This window comes from Pan troglodytes, chromosome 4, assembly GCF_028858775.2.
Source record: "Pan troglodytes isolate AG18354 chromosome 4, NHGRI_mPanTro3-v2.0_pri, whole genome shotgun sequence".
NCBI lineage: Eukaryota > Metazoa > Chordata > Mammalia > Primates > Hominidae > Pan > Pan troglodytes.
In genome coordinates this window covers 43020167-43041882 of record NC_072402.2, presented here as the reverse complement: position 1 = coordinate 43041882, position 21716 = coordinate 43020167, and the positions used below count along the sequence as shown (strand labels likewise).

At 38.3% G+C, this 21716-nt stretch overlaps 1 protein-coding gene and 1 pseudogene across 4 annotated transcripts in view; one reads left to right on the top strand and one right to left on the bottom strand.

Moving 5' to 3' along the window:
• FCHO2 (FCH and mu domain containing endocytic adaptor 2) overlaps positions 1-21716 on the top strand; it is a 136184-nt gene that overhangs the window by 57937 nt on the left and 56531 nt on the right. For 3 of the 4 annotated variants that reach the window (XM_054684296.2, XM_054684295.2, XM_054684293.2), the window contains exons 7-9: positions 2146-2244; positions 3421-3517; positions 20846-20890. In XM_054684296.2, the coding sequence (XP_054540271.1) occupies positions 2146-2244; positions 3421-3517; positions 20846-20890 (241 nt within the window). The remainder of the gene's footprint in view (positions 1-2145; positions 2245-3420; positions 3518-20845; positions 20891-21716) is intronic. The other variant, XM_054684294.2, reaches the window with a different exon arrangement.
• On the bottom strand, positions 6907-7489 carry LOC129143959 (calcineurin B homologous protein 1-like; annotated as a pseudogene).

Sequence of the window (21716 nt, the reverse complement as noted above, 5' to 3'; positions counted from 1 at the left end):
TTTGTTTGAAAATGGGTAGCTCAGCATTTCCCAAAGCCTGTTTTGAGGACTGTTATTGCTCTGTGAGATATTAATAGATGTTCAGGGAAGAAGAAAAACAAAAGTGTTGTAAGGTCAAAGAAATTTAGAAAATGCCGGGTTAAGCAAAGTGAAACGTGTCATTATTTCCGTATTTCTCAGACCTTCTTTTTTTTCTCCAAGATGGAGTCTCACTCTGTCGCCCAGGCTGGAGTGCAGAGGCGCGATCTTGGCTCACTGCAATCTCCACCTCTCAGGTTTAAGGAATTCTCCTGGGTTCAAGCTATTCTCTGCCTGAACCTCCTTAGTAGCTGGGATTACGGGCATGCGCCACCATGCCTGGCTAATTTTTGTATTTTTAGTAGAGACGGGGTTTCACCATGTTGGCCAGGCTGGTCTTGAACTCCTCATCTCATGATCGGCTGGCCTCGGCCTCCCAAAGTGCTGGGATTACAGGTGTGAGCCACCGTGCCTGGCCTCTCAGAGCTTTTGATATATTTATTGTGAAGGCAAGGCAAGCAGCGGTTTCCTCTCTGGGGATATCAGAGTAACTTGGAAATTTTTTCCAAACAACTTTCTCACCTCTTTCAACCCCCATTACCCAGGCAGTACTGGAGGATCTATTTGTTTTGAAGTTTGAAAAGGTTCTCCAGGTGATCTAACACATCCTCACTTTTGGTTGAGAACTGCTGAAATAGAGTATATAGGCTTTCCCAGATTTCTTTGATCACAGCCATCTCTTTTGGGGATTGTATATTATTATTTCTTTTTTCTTTTTTTTCTTTTTCTTTTTTTTTTTTTGAGATGGAATCTCACTCTTGTCGCCCAAGCTGGAGTGCAATGGCGTGATCTCGGCTCTCTGCAACCCCTGCCTCCCGGGTTCAAGCGATTCTCCTGCCTCAGCCTGCCAAGTAGCTGGGATTACAGGCATGCGCCACCACGCCTGGCTAATTTTTTGTATTTTGAGTAGAGACGAGGTTTCACCATGTTTGTCAGGCTGATCTCAAACTCCTGACCTTGTGATCTGCCCACCTCGGCCTCCCATAGTGCTGGGATTATAGGTGTGAGCCACCGTGCCCGGTGTATATTATTATTTCAAGGATTAGAAAGACATTTTGAAAATCTGTGGGCTAGATTATAAAGCATTTGAAAGTAAACTATAGTTTTTGCTTTGCCAACTAATTGTTTTTCAGTTTTTAAAACTCTTTGTTTTTTTTGTAACATTATTCTCTTCTGGGTCTCCTAATTTTCTGATCACGATTATAGATTTTAATGTGTAATGGCTCCAAATTCGGCTGGGTGTGGTGGCTCATGCCTGTATCCCAGCACTTTTGGAGGCTGAGGCAGGTGGATCATGAGGTCAGGAGATCGAGACTTTCCTGGCTAACACGGTGAAACCCGTCTCTACTAAAAATACAAAAAATTAGCCGGCATGGTGGTGGGCACCTGTAGTCCAAGCTACTCGGGTGGCTGAAGCAGGAGAATGATGTGAACCTGGGAGGCGGAGCTTCCAGTGAGCCAAGATGGTGCCACTGCACTCCAGCCTGGGTGACAGAGCAAGACTCCGTCTCAAAAAAAAAAAAAAAAAAAAAAAAAAAAGCTCCAAATTCTAAAAAAGTTTGTATTTACCTAAGAAACGACATAACAAAAAGTTAACTTTTTGCAGTGCCATATTTCAGTTTACCTGCTAGATCTGTTTGTCTTGAGGCTTTGTTAAACATTGTGTAACAGTGGTAACTTGGAAAATTTGGTTATATTGAGTTGATTTCTTTTTTTGTTTTGGATATGGAGTCTCGCTCTGTCGCCCAGGCTCCAGTGCAGTGGCGTGATCTGGGCTCACTGGAACCTCTGCCTCCCAGGTTCAAACGATTCTCCTGCCTCAGCCTCCTGAATTGCTGGGATTACAGGCATCTGCCACCATGCCTGGCTAATTTTTGTATTTTTAGTAGAGACAGGGTTTCACCATGTTGGCCAGGCTGGTCTTGAACTTCTGACCTCAAGTGATCCACCTGCCTCAGCCTCCCAAAGTGCTGGGAGAGATGATTTCTGAAAGCTCTTTTGATTCCAGAATATATATGTATGTACCTGTATATGTTATAAATCTATAACTTTGTATATGTTACCCAGAAATTTCAAGATATTGAAGAAACTCATCTCATTCACATAAAGGAAATTATAGGATCCTTGTCAAATGCTATAAAGGAAATTCATTTGCAGATAGGCCAGGTAAGTTTTTTTACTTTATGTTGAATTATTCATGAAAAATTTGTTTATTTATAGCTCTTTAAAAATATTTTCTCACTCTGTTCAAAGTTCATAAGTATAATACCGAATTTTTCCAAATAAAGAATATGTAAAGATAATGTATTTACATGTAGTAAATAGAAAATAAACTGGATATTTTATCATTTGGCCACCGAGGATGATAATTCAAATTAATTTTTTAAATTAACTATATTCAGTTTTCTTTATATTGAATTTCTAAAGCTATCGACTTTTGAATATTTCTTTTTTCAAGCTTTACTATTTTTAAATTTAAAGCAGCAACTTTATTAAACTATAGAACTTTTACTTAGAAGTGTTCCACAAATATAAAAGGTTTAACGATGACAATTTGGGGTATACTGAAATATAGTAGAGAAAGATGAAGTCTGTTATTCTTCAAACTAGCCAGGCACGGTGGCTCATATCTGTAATCTCAGCAGTTTGGGAGGCCAAGGCAGGAAGATTACTTGAGCCCAGAAGTTTGAGACCAGCCTGGGCAACATAGGGAGACCTCATCTCTACACAAAATTTAAAAAATATTTTTAATTTTTTAAATATTAAAAAATATTTTTAATTTAAATATTAAAAAATATTTTAAATTGTTTAAATATTAAAAATATTTTAAATTGTTTAAATATTAAAAAATATTTTAAATTGTTTAAATATTAAAAAATTTTTGGGTGTGGTGGTGCATGCCTATAGTCCCAGCTACTTGGGAGGCTGAGGTGGGAGGATCACTTGAGCCCAGGAGGTTGAGGCTGCAGTGAGCCGTGACACCCAGCCATCTGGGTGACAGAGTCAGACTGTGTGTGTGTTTTTTTTTAAGCCAAAAGTATTTTTGTTGTCTATATAAGTCTTATCATAAGAATGATGTCTCTGGAACGCTCAAAGATGGGAACAGAAAACTGCTTTGACTTCTAGGGGCATGAGGCTATGTGTTAAGGGGTTAATGTAAGTCATGGTTGGTCCCTACAGATCCAGTAATGCTGGAAGTTAGGTAAATTAAAGTCCTCAAAGGGCCTTGGGTCAAAAATACATATTTTGATATAATTAATTTTAATTGTCTTGTGTAAGTTTTATCTGAAATACACTAAGAATGTGGAAAAAGAAAAAGTTATCTTTATTTCATTTTAATAGGTCCATGAAGAATTTATAAATAACATGGCTAATACTACAGTTGAAAGTTTGATACAAAAATTTGCTGAGTCAAAAGGCACTGGGAAGGAAAGACCTGGTAAGATGATAAACTCTGCAAGGAAACATTTTAAATTTTCCCATATAGTAACTAACATATTTGCCTTGAAGTTCATGTGGGTAAGGGGTAATTTTAACTTTATATCACATATCTGAAGTTAAAAATATTTCCAAACTGTGAAATGGAGCCAACCCAAAAAATGGAGTATACCTAAAAATCTGTATAAAATCTCAGATATTACTATTTTTATGTCTGATGATACATTAAGATTTTTGTTTTGGCTTTTAGTGGTTAATACAATAATTTAGTATTATTTAAAGTGGTTATTATAACATTTTACTAAATCTGTCACAGTTTTAGATTTTTCAAAATAGAGTCACCTACAGAAGGCTATTTTAATAAAAGAAAGATTGGGAGAGAATATTGAACACTCAGAACATTGAGACCCACGTAGAACCTTTCTTAAAATTTAATAACTTCTTTCTTTTCTCATTTATATATACATTTAACAAATATATTTATTGAGTTCTAACAATATACCAGACCCCATTCTAGAAATTTGGGGATACACCAGTGAACAAATGGATATAGGAATCCTGGCTCCTATTTTTATGAAAAAATGATTACAGAAGTTCAAATTCTACTTTTAATTGGCATGTTATGATGTATCAAATGTAATAAGTAGCCCATTCCCTTCCCTGCTCAGCATACTTACAGTCCTCCAGATTTCTTTAATCTATTTATTAGTTATTATATCATGTTCTTGCAAGATACATGTTTCACTCCATAAGTAAAAATAATTTAGTGCATTAAAAAAGTTAAAATATGATATGGCATTCCAGAAAATGGGTAAGAGATCTGTGAAGTTTGGGAACCATATTTCCTCAGTGCAGTTCATAGACCTAAGGCTTGAAACCTAAATCATCTTTAATTTCTTCTTCCCAAATTTCATTAAATTTTTAATCTTACTGATTCAATTGTATTAGTATTTTTCCCTTCAGACTTTCTTTTCATGTTTTCTCTAGCTGCCTAATTAATTTGCAGATTTCATACTGGTACAGCAGACGTTTCTTCTCCAATCTATTTTACATGTTATAGCACACTCATCTTTTGCCTATACAGTTATGAACTTATAATTGTACCACTTACAAATCTTTAAATTTTCACTGTTGACAGAATGAAAGTGGGATTCTGGACTTGGTTTCAGAGCCTTTAAGGATCTCGAGCTGACCAGATTTTAGTCTTAACTTTCTTCTTTTTTTTTTTTTTGTTTCAACCACAAGTGTTTATTGATATATTTTAATGGAACAATAAGGCACAACCGTGGATTAAAACAGTTTGCTATACAGCCAAAAGAGGGGAAAGCTATAACCTTAGGAACTTTAGATATGCAAATCAAGGAGCCTCTGAGTACCTCTCTATAGATCAGTGTCAGACATTCTTCCGTTTTCACTTGATCACAAAGTCTGACTGATACTTCATGAAGAATTTCTCATTCATTTATATTTGAGCCATCCAGCCCAGCTACTTCCCTGTTCTCTACCCTTTTCCATCACTTTGCAGTGGTATTTTTTTTAGCAATCCCCTTCCTAAATAATTATGTACACATCTTCAATAGTTTTCCAAAGCAAGGAAACAAGCACGCAAGCAGTGAATCAGAGAAAGTCAGCCAAGGGCAGATGTTTGGATAAATAGACTCATAGAGACATACATTAGGATGGCAATAGCTTGATTCACTGAAGTCTAAACTAAGCTGACTTTGGCAGAAAAGTTGCTGTGGCTTGTTCGAAGACCTGTAATGCCACCTTAGGTTGTGCTACTAGTGCCAGACCTCATTTTTAAGGGATTAGCAGTGGTCTATACAAGGAGGTAGGAAGCTAGTGTAACCAGGCAGCTAATGATACAATAGTCAATGCTTTGGACATGTATTAGGAGCTGACTATGGCTTCCATCATTAACATTCGCCAAGTGTAAAATTCATAAAGAATTTTGTGACTGAGCGTGGTGGTTCACACCTGTAATCCCAGCACTTTGGGACGCTGAGGCAGGAGGATCACCTGAGGTCAGGAGTTCAAGACCAACCTGGCCAACATGGTGAAACCCTCTACTGAAAATACAAAAATTAGCCAGGTTTGGTGGTGCACATCTGTAATCCCAGCTACTTGGGAGGCTGAGGCGGGAGAATTGCTTGAACCCAGAGGCGGAGGTTGCAGTGAGCCAAGATTGCGCCATTGCACTCCAGCCTGGGTGACAGAGTAAGACTCCGTCTTAAAAAAGTAAAAAAGAATTTTGTGCAAAACTTCAAGATACGGAGGAAACAATCTTTAAATGTTTTGGACTGGGATAAGTTAACGCTAATCTTTCTACTTGGAAATGTGAAGTGAAAAACATTCCAGTGCACGTAACACTAAGGCATAAACCATGCTGCAAAGGTGTGAATGCGTGAGGCTTTATAGGGTGCCCAGCTGCCTTGATAAAAAGCCATGAAAAAGTCCCCAGGCATATTGTCAGAGCAGTCATTCTGGTGGTAACGGTGTCCCCAAACTAAACAAACCCATAGGCATATTGCTATTTTTTGAACAGTCAACACTGCACTAACAAGAGGAGCCATGTAGGTAAAAGTTGAGAATCAGAGGCCAGAGGTAGAGTGATGTGGGCAAGCAACCCAGAAGACTTGACTCCACACCTCTCACCAAGGCCACCTTTCAAGATGAGTATCTCCACCCAGCAGCCCTTTGATGACAGAGTAGAATGCAGAGGATGGTGTCATACTTCTCAGAGAAGTGTTGGTTACCGAAAAGCTCCTAGAGAGGCAACATCCCAGAGGCCCATTTAATAATGAAGGTAAATAAAAACTGCCAGACCCCTGAACTATCCTGTCAAGTCAGGAATACATAGGGCATAGCAGTGCCAAGTAGAACAGATTAGATTTTGAGGCTTACTGAAAAGCAGAAAGACTGCCAGACTAAGCAAACAGTATGTTGGATGACACAGAAGTAGGAAGCAAAGGACATATGAAAAGGATGAAGAAGCATGGTGGCAGACTTGCTAGAGGGAAGGCAGTAGGGCTACAGTCTACATCTGGTGAAAGAGCTTCGCTGGCTTGTTCTTGGCATGATTCCGTCTCTCACTTTCTCAGACTGTATGGATATGCATTCAGCAGCAGAATGGGGAAAAAGATATTTATAAATGAAGAACTAGTGACTGGATACTGAACAGAAATAGACTGGGTGTACCATTCTGTAATGCCCTGTTTATACGTCAAAGGCAGGTTTGCGTTGACAGAACATATTTGGGGTTGTCATGCAACAGCAGTAGTACTTTGGGAGAAGGGGAATGATGGGTTGGAGATGGGGTTGGTGGAAGGAGGACTTTCAAGTTCCAGTTATTAAATACTAGACTGCAAGGAACAGTTTGGTCTCTGTCCTTTAGTGAAGAAATTGGATGCTCATTTTCTGTTCTACATCCACCTTCTCCAAAACCTTAACAAATTCTGTGAGAGATATGGCACTGTCCCCATCCTGATCAGCCTCTTGAATGGTCCTGTCTGCGATGCTGCCGAGCTGCTCATCTGAGATATTTACTCTGACCATTAAGCGTAGCACCTGTATCAGCTCACCATGGGAGAGCTTATCATCTTTATCGAAATCATATAGTCGAAAAGCAAACTGCAGTTTGTTGCTTCGGCTGTTGAGTGGTTCGGGTCCATTCACATCTTTGCTCTTTTCATTATCCTCAATGGGGTGGAAATGAGCCAAAGTTCACATGAATCCATGGAAGTTTACCTGGTCCTCTCCCTCTGGAAAGAAGACATTGATGATTCGGTCCCCCAGTGGGTTGATGACAAGTTCTGGAATCCTCAGGAAATCTTCATGGCTGAGAATGCCATCTCTCCTTTGTCCAGGCTGGTGAACCGGCTGTAGAGCAAGTGATTTGACTGTGGGAAAAACTGATCTTCTTTATCTCCTCGAGCTCTTCATCCCACAGTAACATGGAGGGCTGAGAACCCATCACCACTGGGGAGCTCCTACGGGTGCAGCGGTGCCAGAAGTGATGGCGACAGGAGGGAAGGAGGGAGGGTGAGAAAGGATAGGGGTCAAGAAGGGAGAGGGCAGTCTTAACTTTCTTTTACTCCTATTCAAGTACCTTCACTGAGGCCAACCTGAACTGCTTGCTGTTTCACATACATGCTTCCTTTTTTCCTTTAGTACTTTAGTTGTCCTTAATCCTTACTCTAGAAAATGCTGTATTCCACTACTTTCCTACACCACATCTTTACCACATTCATTCATCATGTGTTGACTGAATGAACTCTTTAAAGAGCCCGGTTATTATCTTTAATGATATCTTTCTCCATCAAAAGTGCCAGAGAACTTATATATTTCTTTCTTGCCTTGTTGCTGTCTACCATTAAATCTTAATAGTTTGTACTTGTGAAAAAGTTCTGTATTTGATTCATCTATTTTCTCTATTTGTAAGCAGTATATATTTTTGTTAAATGAATGAACAAATGGGCATTTAATGGCAAGATTAGGGTGTTAAGAAGGTTGGAATGGAGTGGCTATTAGAAAATTTTTTAAGTGAATGCTAAATAATTATGGTTAATGTTTAGTGAGCTCTTACTGTGTGCCATGTACCATGCCAACCACTTTGTAGGCACACTTTGATTTCCAGCAACTTTTTGAAGTATGTACTATTATTCTCATTTTACAGATGAGGGAAATGTTCAGAGGTAATGTTGAGAGATTTGTCTAAGCTAGTACATGGCAGAAATGGGATTCAGTTCTGGTTTTGATCCTGGATCACAAATCAAGTCACATGCTTTGGAAAAATTAGACTAGAACTAAGTGTAGATATGTTGACATAAATTTTAATTTTGAGAATGCCTTTAAACCAGGGGGACTTGACCTTAAATGTGAACCTAAACTGATGAACGATAACCTTTTTTCCCTGGGTCACAAATGATCCAGAGTATATTTAAGCAAAAAGAAAGAATACAGAGAATGAGCTTGAAGTGGATCAGTGTTTTTCTTAAAGTATTACACTAGAGAGTAATTGGAACATTAAAATGTGTTCTGAATCAAGCCAATTTTATTTTGTTTTGCCATTTTTTTGTGACTTTTTCTCTTTTCCCTGATGCAATTTTTCCCACTCTGCTTTGGCTTCCTGGGCTCTTTTTACTGCTTTTTGCTTTTATATGCCAGTGTCATTTCCTAAGACACTGCTCAGCCAAAGGCTGACAAGTATGTGGCATGTGCTGCCTTATTCATGGCAGATACCGTTGCTAGATCATTGCATTCGTCCCCGGAGGAGATCTCAGTCTCTCTCATCTCAGTGCTGTAGGCAGTCACTGCCAATATTGAGTGTTGATACTCATGTTGAAACCTGTCATCTCCAGCTTAGTTCAATAGAGACTTTTTGTTTGCGAATGTCAGAAAGCCATATAAACAAGCTTAAGCAAAAATTCCATGCATTGGCTATTTTAACCTGGAAGGCTGGAATAGATTCAAGGTCCCCATGGATTTCATCAGGACTTTGGTTCACTCTTTTCTCTCATTTTTGCTTGTCTTTACTTGGCCTCAGTTTATTAAGTTCCTACTGTAGACTTTTTCCTCATAGCTGGCAAGGAAGACATCAACAGTCCAAGCCTATATCCATTCTGTTTAGAACCCTAGTAGAACTTATTTTTTTTTGTAGTGTCAGCATATTAATTTCAGGAAAGGTTCTGCTTTTGTCACATGCTTATCTTTGAATAAATCTCTGTGTTTAGGGTAGTAGGATATTATAATTGGTCAGCATAGGTCACATGCCCAGATCATGGAGGAGCAGGATTTGTATTCTGAAAGGGATAATGGAAATATCTTTTGAACAGACAAAAATTACTACTGTAGTACATTGTAGAATCACAGTACAAAGATACCAAACCCCAAAATATAACGTTTTGGAACTACAATAGGTTGTATATGTATTTCAGGTGTAGGATTTAATCATGTTATTAATGTTTAAATAATTAGAAATAACAGTTTAAGAGGCAGGAATTTACTTTATAATTAGATAAAACTAGAAGATAAAAGTTACATAATTCGGTTTGTCTAACAATCATGGAGTTTTATTGCATAAGGGGGCCTTAAAATTAATGTAGTCCAAGGCTGGGCATAGTGGCTCACGCCTGTAATCCCAGCACTTTGGGAGGCTGAGGCAGGTGTATTACCTGAGGTCAGGAGTTCAAGACCAGCCTGACCAACATAGTGAAACTCCATCTCTACTAAATATAAAAATTAGCTGGGAGTGGTGATGTGTACCTGTAATCCCAGCTACTTGGGAGGCTGAGGCAGGAGAATTGCTTGAACCCGGGAGGCAGAGGTTGCAGCGAGCTCAGATTGCGCCATTGCACTCCAGCCTAGGCAACAAGAGCGAAACTCCATCTCAAAAAAAAAAAAAAAGTAATGTAGTCCAAACACATTTATTTAACACACAGAAATATGTTGGAACTTATCAAATATATGCCACTAATTTCGTTTAATATAGACTTGCAGGTGAATGAAAGTTTTGTCAGTTCTTAGAAATTTTGCTAACTCAACATATGGGGATTGCTGAACCCTTATTCATCATAATGTCCTACTTGTCAACCTACTCATTTATTCTCTATGAAGAACTCAACAAATATACAGTTATTATAAATTCCTTTCTGTTGGTTAGGTAATAACTGTATATTAGGAATTACCTTTAAGCTCACTGCTTGATTCCTTTTGGATTCTGGACATTTAGATCATGTTTCTTTTTTCTTTTCTCTTCCTTTTTTTTTTGAGACATGGTCTTGCTCTGTCACCTAGGCTAGAATGCAGTGATGTAATCATAGCTCACTGTAGCTTCAACCTCCCAGGCTCAAGCGATCTTGCCACCTGAGCTTCCCGAGTAGCTGGGACCACAGGCATATGCCAGTACACCCCACTGATTTTTAAAAATTTTTAGTGGAGACAGAATCTTACTATGTTGTTCAGGCTGGTCTTGAACTCCTGGACTGAAGCAGTCCTTCTGTCTCAGCCTCCTGAAGTGCTGGGATTACAGGTGTGAGCCACTGTGCCTGACTCATGTTTATTTTCTTGTCTGTGGTGTAGAGCAGTGGTTTGTGACCTGCTCTTTACTAGCAGTGAGACTTTTTTTTTTTTATGTTATATTTTTTTTGGAGTCGGAGTCTCGCTCTGTCGCCCAGGCTGGAGTGCAGTGGCATGGTCTTGGCTCACTGAACCTCCGCCTCCTCGGTTCAAGCTATTCTCCTGCCTCAGCCTCCCGAGTAGCTGGGACTACAGGTGCCCACCACCACACCTGGCTAATTTTTGTATTTTTAGTAGAGACGGGGTTTCACCATATTAGCCAGGTTGGTCTCGAAATCCTGACCTCATGATCCGCCCACCTCGACCTCCCAAAGTGCTGGGATTACAGGTGTGAGCCACCGCCCCCGGCCTAGCAGTGAGACTTTTAAACCTCAGTGCCCTCATCTGTAAAGTGGGGATAATAATAGTAACTGCCTCATGGGGCTGTTGTGAGATTTACATGAGATAGTCTACATTTATTAATAAATATTGTTTTCAAAAATGATACATTTCTCATGAATAAGTAGCCACTAATGTAGTTTCATTATAAATTTAATTTTACTGGCCTTAAGATATACGAAGTCATGTAGAAAATACTTACAGCTAGATGGTAGTAATAGGGAAGCCCTTACGGTGATGACATGGGCTTTCGTAGAGTCACTAAACCCAGAATTAGGTGGCTGTTTCAGGACCCCAAAAAGAGTCATAGAACTAGGACTTTTAAACAGTCCTAGAACAAACTAACTAGTGTGGGGTGGAGTGGAAGGGATAAATATTATTTCCCTGGTTGAGTTGCTATGGGTGACTAATTGCAGCTTTTTCATATGTTTTTGTTTGTTTGTTTTTTTCTTTTTTGAGACAGAGTTTCACACTTGTTGCCCAGGCTGGAGTGCAATGGCGCAATCTCAGCTCACTGCAGTCTCTGCCTCCCGAGTTCAAGCGATTCTACTGCCTCAGCCTCCCGAGTAGCTGGGATTGATGGGGCCCACCACCACACCCAGCTAATTTTTTTTTTTTTTTTTGAGATGGAGTTTCGCTCTTGTTGCCCAGGCTGGAGTGCAGTGGCATGATCTCGGCTCACTGCAACCTCCGCCTGCCGGGTTCAAGCAATTCTCTTGCCTCATCCTCCCTAATAGCTGGGATTACAGGCACCCACCACCATGCCTGGCTAATTTTTGTATTTTTAGTAGAGATGGGATTTCACCATGTTGGCCAGGCTAATCTCAAACTCCTGACCTCAGGTAATCCTCCCACCTTGGCCTCCCAAAGTGCTGTGATTATAGGTGTGAGCCACTGTGCCTGGCCTCTTTTGTATGTTTTTGATCAGTTTATGGGCACCTGAGCAAATGAGTCTAGTGACTCACTGCAATAACAAAACTTGTGCTTCCTAGAAAAATAACATAGACAAAATTTTGCTTGTGATTGTGTGGAATTTATGGACTTAAAGGATTTTGTTTTGTAAAGTCTATTCTAACCTTCAATTGTTTTATACTATTGATTTCTGTTAACATTTTATTTCTCCTCTTTTGTAAGGACCCCCTCTGGCGGATGAGTTCCACCCTAAACTAACTTTAGTTCTGTGGGATAGAGATCTTTAAAAGAAAACAAAAGATCCAATTCTTTTAAAAATTTGTATACATAGCTGGATGTGGTGGCTCACGCCTGTAATCCCAGCACTTTCGGAGGCCGAGGCGACTGAACTCTAACTACTCCATTGAGAACGCCTGCAGAAAAAGGCAAGGATCGAGGTAGAGAGACCACTGCATGACTGTTGCAATAATCCAGGGTAATTTAAGAAGAAAAGAGGCCGAGTGCAGTGGCTCACACCTGTAATCCCAGGACTTTGGGAGGCCAAGGTGGGTGGATCACCTGGAACACCTGAGGTCAGGGGTTCGAGACCAGCCTGGACAACGTGGTGAAACCCTGTCTCTACTAAAAATACAAAAGTTAGCTGGGTGTGGTGGTGGGCGCCTGTAATCCCAGCTACTTGGGAGGCTGAGGCAGGAGAATTGCTTGAACCTGGGAGGCGGAGGTTGCCATGAGCCGAGATTGCATCATTGCACTCCAGCCTGGATGACAAGAGCAAGATTCCGTCTCAAAAAAAAAAAAATTGTATACATAAGTTAACCTATTTCTCTGATGCTGCAAAATGACACCAATTTTATTTTTAGTCAGTTATCTATTGAAAGATACAACCTGTCAGTTTGTGTTTTCAGTTCTTTTATGTAAGTCAAACTGAGAGCATTACAAATTTTTTTCTAACTCGTTACGATAATGTTATATTACTTACTATATGTACTGACACTTTTTGTCATTGCCTTTTTGTTTGTTTTGCTTTTTTTGAGACAGAGTCTCATTCTGTTGCCCAGTCTGGAGTGCAGTGGCATGATCTCAGGCTCAGTGCAACCTCCACCTCCCGGGTTCAAGCAATTCTCATGCCTCAGCCTCCCAAGCAGCTGGGCTTACAGGCGTGCATCACCATACCTGGCTAATTTTTGTATTTTTAGTAGAGACGTAGTTTCACCATGTTGGCTAGGCTGGTCTCGAACTCTTGGCCTGAAGCAGTCCACCTGCCTCAGCCTCCCAAAGTGCTGGGATTACAGGCGTGAACCACTGCACCTGGCCTGTCATTGTTTTTTTTTTTTTTTTAGTGTAGTAATGGCTGGTTCCTCTGGAATTTGAGTCACTGTAAGAGAGAGGATGCTTTGAATATTAAGGCACCTGTGGTCTGAAGGGATCATGAATAAACAGGTGTTTTCTAATTTTGGATATCTTTTTATATTCCATTGACATTGCCCTTGTAACCCTAACCACTCTCAGGTAATTCAGTTGCTAAAAGAGAGTAAAATCCATATTTTCAATGTTTTCTATTTTAGCGTCATTTTGGTAATTTTACTTTATGCTATTTATAATTCATAAAAGTTCAGCAGGTTTCCATTTATATATATACATATAGTGACTATTTTCTCCCAGTCTGGCTTGTTCTTTTTTTTTTTTCCGGTGTTTTTGAAGAGCAAAAGTTAATTTTGATGAAGTGCAGTTTACCAAATTTTGGTTTTTTATGTGTTATGCTTTTGTGTCAAATACAAGAAACGTTTGTCTAATCCAAGTTCACAAAGATTTTTAAAAAATTTTCTATTTCCTTTAGTTGAAGTTTTGTAGTTTAGAAGGACACAGGTGATAACCTGAAAAGAGTTCCCAATGGCCAAAGCTGGAATTACTTGAGCAAGTAATAAGTAATGAATATATTAGATCATAACACAAAGAATAAAATAAATAGCCATTAATCCATACAGATAAAAATAAATGTTTGAGTAAAGAATTTAAAATTTATTTCAAAATTTTGTATACATGTTAATACAAAAGGTGACCAAAAGATTTGGACACTTCCTAAAAATATATATATTTATGAATGTCAAGTAAGCACATGAAAAGATACCCCATTAGTAATTAGGGAAATACAGATTAAAACCACAAGAAAAATAGCAGTAGACACTTATTAGAGTGATAAAAATTTAAAAGGCTGACTATACCAGCCAGGCATGCTGGCTCACACCTGTAATCCCAGCACTTTAGGAGGCCAAGATGTGTGGATTCCTTGAGCCCAGGAATTCGAGACCAGCCTGGGCAACATGATGAAACTCTGTATCTACAAAAAAATACAAAAATTAGGCGTGGTGTTGTGCACCTGTAGTCTTAGCTACTTGGGAGGCTGAGAGGGGAGTATGGCTTGAGCCCAGGAGGCAGAGAGGTTGCTGTGAGCTGAGATTGTACCACAGCACTCCAGCCCGGGTGACAGGGCGAGACTCCATCTGGGAAAAAGAAAAAAAGACTGAGTATACCAAATGCTATCAAGGTTGTGGAAGAACTGAAACTCACAAAGACTGCTGGTGAAAATATAAAATGGTGCAACCACTCTGGAAAATACCTTGGCAGCTTCTTAGAAATTCAAGCATACACTTACCATATGATCCAGTTGTTCTACCCCTAGGCATTTACCCAAGAGAAAAGGAAATATATGTGCAAAGACTTGCATATGAATGTTCATGGCAGTTTTATTTGTAGTAGCTCCAAACTGTAAACAACCCAAATGTCCATTAACAGATGAACGGATAAACAAATTGTAGTATTTCCATGCAGTGAAGTACTACTCAACAATAAAAATTAATAAACTACTGATACATGCAATTACATGGATGAATCTCAAAGTAATTTTGCTGAGTAAAAGAAGCCAGACCAAAATAAGAATACATATTATATGATTCTTTTTTTTTTTTTTTTTTTTTGTGACAGAGTCTCGCTCTGTCACCCAGGCTGGAGTGCAGTGGCGCGATCTTGGCTCACTGCAACCTCCACCTCCCAGGTTCAAGTGATTCTCCTGCTTCAGCCTCCGAAGCAGCTGGAACTACAGGCACGCACCACTATGCCCAGTTAGTTTTTGTATTTTTAGTGGAGACAGGGTTTCACCATAGGCCAGGGTGGTCTCGAACTCCTGACCTCGTGATCCCCCCGCCTCGGCCTCCCAAAGTGCTGGGATTACAGGTGGAGCCACCGTGCCCAGCCCATACTATATGATTCTATTTATATAACTTTCTAGAAAATGTACACTAATTTATAGTGACAGAAAGCAGATCAGTGATTGCCTTGGGAAGGGTGGAATGGGTTACAAAGGAGCATGAGGTGATAATTATATATGTTATCTTGTGGTAGTAGACTCACAAATGTCAAAATTCATTAAACTGTACAATTTAAGTAGATGTAGTTTATCATGTGTTAATTATACCTCAGAAAATCTGTTTAAAAAGGAGTTGGGAAGAATCATTTTAAGGGTTTTGGCATGAGTAACTGAAAGGATATGGTTGCAGCTAACATGGAGAATGCTTATAGACATAAGTACTATAATTGAAAGTAGAAACAAGGGTTTTATCAGGATCATGGAAGATGAAAACATGACTCAACCTTATGAGTATGGGGACACTGTCAAAATGTGGATGTAAGAGGAGATTATATTTCAGTACTAAGATTCTGTGGAGAACTAGATAAAATTTTGGAATGTTTCACAGTGACTGAAATCTGTGGTTAAAAACCTATTTCTTTGATTTAAGACTATAGTTTCTAAATTTTCCTCATAGTTTTCAAGCCTTGGGTACTGTATTCGTCCATTCTAGTGTCGCTAAAAAGAAATAATCTGAGGCTAGGTCATTTATAAAGAAAAGATATTTAACTTGGCGCATGGTTCTGCAGGCTTTATAGGAAGCATGGTGCTGGCATGTGCTTCTGGTGAGACCTTAGGAAACTTAAAATCATAGTGGAAGGCAACAGAGAGCCAGCATGTCACATGGCAATAGTGGGAACATGAGACAGATGGGGGAGGTCCCAGACACTCTTAAACAACCAGATCTTGTGTGAAATAACTTAGCGAGAACACACTTATTACCAAGGGGATGATGCTATGCCATTCATGAAAGATCCTCCTGCATGATCCAGTCATCTCCCATTAGGCCCCACCTCCCACGTGGGAATCGCATTTCCACATACGATTTGGAGGGTACAGACATCCAAACCGTATCAGGTACATAACAAGAATTATTTTTGGACATTTTTTTCTTTGCATTTTTCTTTTTTTATGTACAGAAATTGATTTCTTTTCTTTCTTTCTTTTTGTTTTTTTTTTTTGAGACAGAGTCTTGCCCTGTCACCCAAGCTGGAGTGTAGTGACATGATCTTGGCTCACTGCAACCTCCGCCTCCTGGGTTCAAGTGATTGTCCTGCCTCAGCCTCCCAAGTAGCTGGGATTACAGGGGTCCTCCACCATGCCCAGCTAATTTTTGTATTTTTAGTAGAGATGGGTTTTCACCATGTTGGCCAGGCTGGCGTTGGACTCCTGACCTCAGGTGATCTGCCTGCCTCGGCCTTTCACAGTGCTGGGATTACAGGCATGAGCCACCATGCCCAGCCAAGAAATTGATTTCATTGGTCCAGGGTGGGTACCACTATATTTTAAAACTCCTCAGCTGATTGTAACTTGCAGCCATTGTTGAGAACCTATAGCATCACACTACATGAATGCTTGTTATAAATGGAGAATCTCAAATCCTATCCCAGTCCTACTGAATCAGAATCCGTATTTTAATAAGATCCCAAGATGCTCTGGGCTTTGTATGCACAGTATAATTGGAGAAGCACTGTCTAGACTAATTAAATATCTACCAGTGGCCACAGAGTCTACTAGGACTGTATTTCTCAAAATGTGATTCCAGGACCAGTGGCATCACCTGGGAATTTGTTAAAAATGCAAATATTTGAGCTCCACCCTAGACCTTCTGAATAGAACACTGTGGGAGTGGAGCCCAGTAGTCTGTGGTTTAACAAGTTCTCCAGGTGATTCTCATACATAATATAGTTTAGAAGCATTGCGCCAGGAGTCTCTCATGAGGTTTGAAACTGCTGAATTGAGGAAATTGATTCAGCAAGTCCTTTTTTAAAACACATACTCCTGAAGTGAAGTGTCATTGATGTCTGCAACTTTCAAATGGTTTAGCAAAAGAAAAAAATTGTATAAGGCTATGTGGAGAGAGAGAGAAAGCAAATGCTATATTTGTTATCATTTACCTTTTATAAATGATACAACCTAGGTTCAAAAAGAGCATCTAGTTCAAAAAGAGTATCCAAATTAGAATTTGAGCCTCTATACCCTGTGCATATCACCACAAACTGGAGTGTGATTCTCTTTTTTGTGTTAGCTTGTCTGGCCTATCATCCCAGGCATCTGGGAATGTGACTGTGTTGCATTCCACAGGCCCAGGAGCAAGCTTGAAAATGTAGTAATTGATTTCCATTGTTATGAGTCACAACTCTTTCCTTGCTCATGCACACATGCACACACCCCTTCATTATCATCATTCCTTTTATTAAACTTTTAGTGTATGTCTGAGAGTGTTTGTGTTTAGCTCTGATTAGAAGCAGAAATATGCTTGATTTGAATAGCCCAGACTTACTATTTGAGTTTTGAGGGCAGTTTTTAACTAATGTTAAAAACTTGTCCTGTTGATGGCCTGAGATTTAGGATTGATTCCGAAGCAACAGGGATTATTAATTAAATATTTCACATATTTTGTACTCTTCCTCAGTCCACAAAACATTTGTGGTGATCAAAGATTACCGTTCAGTAAGTTGCTTTTCTTCTTGTAACATCTTTTCAAAGTTTTAATCGAAATTAGGTTTGAATGGATTCTTTAGGTTGATGGCTTTTCTTATAGCATTTATTTATTCCTATCTGATGATTAAAGCATCATATTTAAGAATTGTTTTGCTTTGAATCATTGACCTCTTAGAGTTGTTCTTCTGTTCTATGAGTTTAATTGAACTCATAGTGGTGTTTTAAAATAATGTGTAAAAGAGCATCAGGAGACAGAGCCAAAATGGTTTTATTTGCTTTTATACAAACTAAATTGCCCTTGTGACCCAACATAAAATTTAAGTGCTAAGAGCAGTTATTTATTTTGACAAAAGAATTAATTGAGTCTAAAACAGTTAAAATTCCAGTTGTAGCAAACTATTCATTAAGACTCTCACTCTGGCTTTAGTACTGTCAAAAAAAATAACTTGTCTTATGATTAAATAGCAGAATGATGGGCAGTGGACTGCATTTGAAGGAGATGCTGAATAAACTTTCCACTTGTGAAACAGTTCAGAAGTGACATGCTACAAGGGGGGTCAGAATGTGCATTGATATCCAGCTGAGTTGTCAACTGGCACTGAGCCAGGCACGCAAAGCCTTGCCATGTGAAGCAGCATGTGGAGCATATGCCATTTGTAAAAGAAAATCTTGTTCATGCATGATTTAATGGTTTTTTTAAAAAGGTAGTATTTAGTTTTATTATGCCAGAAATCATTATTTCTATCTTTAATAGAAAAGTTTGTGTGGATGGTACTCAATTTAAAATTTTTAATATATTTTTTTTGATTTGAAGTGATTTGGCATCTTTCAAAATGTGTTTTTTTTGGACATTTTTCTATTTCAAATGGATTTTAAGAGGATGTTTAGAAAACATAAGAGAAATCAAGATATGTTTACTATAGGAAAAGAGTTTTGTGAGAACAAAAAGGAGAATTTTGTTTAAAGGGACTGATTTTATAGAGTTAAGAGATGTCTTTACTATTTTCACATGTATGAAGTCATCCAATGATTTTACAAATCTTTTTTTCTGTATGTACCATATTTGCTAAGATGATGATGTAAAAGTCCTTCTAGATAATATATATTTAGTATTTGTAAACAAGGCAATTTGGCATTGGTGTTTTGTTTTTATGGTACTTACTTTTTTCTACTCTCTAGAGTAAGCGTGTGGCCTGAGCATTAGAGATTCTGTAAATAGTTAATGGGTAGAAATTATGTGGATGTGTAGCTGTAGGAGAATTTTTGACTAACCACATGCCTGATTGCCTTTTTTTGGTAAACCCTTTCTCGTCTCAACAGACGATTATATTTTCTCAAGCTTTATTAGTACTTGGAAAAGCCAATAATATATAATAAGCTGTTGGTAATTTAGGTAGAGATTTGTTATAATTTTTATACTAAGTGAAAAGTTGCTAATTTGCACATCTCAATTTCTTTACCCTTATTGATTTTTCAGCCTGCCATCATCTCATTGTAAATTGTTACAATAGGCCTCTAAGGGAGTCTAAGAACAAGCTCAGTACCCTTTTATTAAATGATTTCTCAGCTTCCAGATTTGCAGAATGGGTTTGAATAAAGTCCTTAAATTTTTAATTGGGTCATTTTCTGACTCTTTAAGGCTTTTTTGGATAGAAGTGATAAACATTTTTTTTAGTCCTTGTTCATATTTAGAAGAATGTACTAGTAAGGAACATACTAATAATTGATTAGGACCTTGTTTATCAACTCACTTCTATGACTGTTTTATTCTGCTTATTAGTAAATGTTAATTTATTTTATTTGAATGGAAACTAGAACCACACAGAAATAAATCTTAGATTTAGGGGGAGGGAGAGGGACATTAAGACAATATTTTTAGATCCCCCTATTTGTAGAGAAATCTTTCTTGTTAATCAATCAGTGGCTTTCTTTTTTAATGGAATGATCAATAATAATGCTGATCATGAATTTGTACATAGTTAAGCTTCACATCTCAGAAGAACCAGTAACAAAATCCTCTATCATCTACTCTCTATTTCAAGCTCTATTTTAAAATTTCTTCATATAGCAAGTTATACCAGTTACCATTAGTAAATTAAAAATTATTTCACAAAAAAAGCTAGACTTTCATGAATTTATATATAAAAAGTACTAAATGACAGCTTAGTGGGAGATAATTTTTTAGTCTCATATTTAGCTTCTGGGATATTTCATTAGGAGAGTAATTCATGTTTTGCTACTTTCTCACACTGCCAAATAATTTGATATTTCACATATATGAAGTATGCCATATTTTATGGCAATTAAGGCTAGTCTGAGCAGTCAGTCATTTCAGGGCTATTTTAATTGTTTTCTAATGATTTCCACTTTATCATCCTCCTCTTCTACAATCTATCTCTCATAGCAATGCTAAATTAATTGTCCTTGAAGATCGCTTTGTGTGTGGATGTGTATGATCTTACATGAAAACTCTTCCTATTTCCTGTAAGCTGTAGTTCACATTCCTTGACCTGCTATACAGTTAGAGAGATCTGGATTATAATCCCAAGGTCACCACTTAACTAGTCTGTAATTAGTTCATTTATTCATTCAATAAATATTTACTTATTTACCCAACTTATTATTTACCTGGCATTTTTTAAGTATTGAAGATACAGTGATGAACAGGACAGATGAGGTCCCAAGCTTATATTCTAGTAGTATTTACTATCTTGGTAGCCCTGTTCTTCCCATGAACACCACCGAGGATTCAGCAACCACCTTTACCATGCTTGTTTCCTCTCATTAGCAGTACTGCCAGCTTCTTGAAAGCAGAAACTGCATATTCTTGTGTCTCTAGTTTTGTGGCATCATATGTAATTGGTTTTCAGTAAATTATTGTGATCATAATGGGCTAGTCTTGTTATTTTTCACTGTTAGAATTATTTGATTTTTAAAATTTATTGCTGATATTTGAATTAACTATTAGGTAACAACTAGAACCATTTCAGAACAATTAAAAAGATGCGTTGTCAATTAAAAGTAGAATAAAAAATTTAAAATGTAAAAAAAAAGTTTTAAAATTTACCTGATAGTTTTTTTCTACTAGAAGTTTTTCAATTTCTTTTTTTCCAGGCCTCATTGAATTTGAAGAATGTGACACTGCTAGTGCAGTTGAAGGTAAGTTGATTAGTTATAATATGTTAATGCACATGGCAGCTAGCTAGTATCTTCTGTTCATTGAACAAATAAGGAGGGACTGCTATCCCTAGGTGTCAGCATACCTATGGAATGGAATGCTGTAAAAATCTGAAATTAGTTTGAAGGCCTGCAGATGCTACTTGCTGCTTAATAAATAACAGATTTTCCCAAAATAATATTAGTGTGTTAGATTATATATTTTTAAAGATTGAGTATAACATGCATTTGTTTTTAAATATACATTGAAATAGTTTTCTTCATTGACATCCATGTTTAAGCCTTGTTCCATGTTTAAGCCTTGTTAATCCATGTTTAAGCCATATTCAGGAATATGAAACTCATCTCTGTAATGTGTAGTGCTAATTGTACAGTGGGTAACATTTCATTAATTTATGTTAATATTACCATCATTTGGCTGGGCACAGTGGCTCATGCTTGTAATCTCAGCACTTTGGGAGGCTGAGGCAGGAGGATTACTTGAGTCCAGGAGTTCGAGACCAGCCTGGGAAACATGCTGAGACCCCATCTCTACAAAAAAAACTTTTAAAATTAGCAGGTGTGGTGGTGTGCACCTGTAGTCCCAGCTACTGGGAAGGCTGAGGTAGAAGTATTGCTGGAGCCTGGGAGGAGGAGTCTGTGGTGAGCTGTGATTGTACCACTGCACTCCAGCCTGGGCGACAGAGTGAGACCCTGTCTCAAAAACAACAACAAAAACCCTTCTTGAATTTCCTCATCTGTAAGATGAGGGGCTAGCTTAAACCTAAGGTCTCTACTGCTCTCTTCTGTTTTTATTTTTTGGGAGACA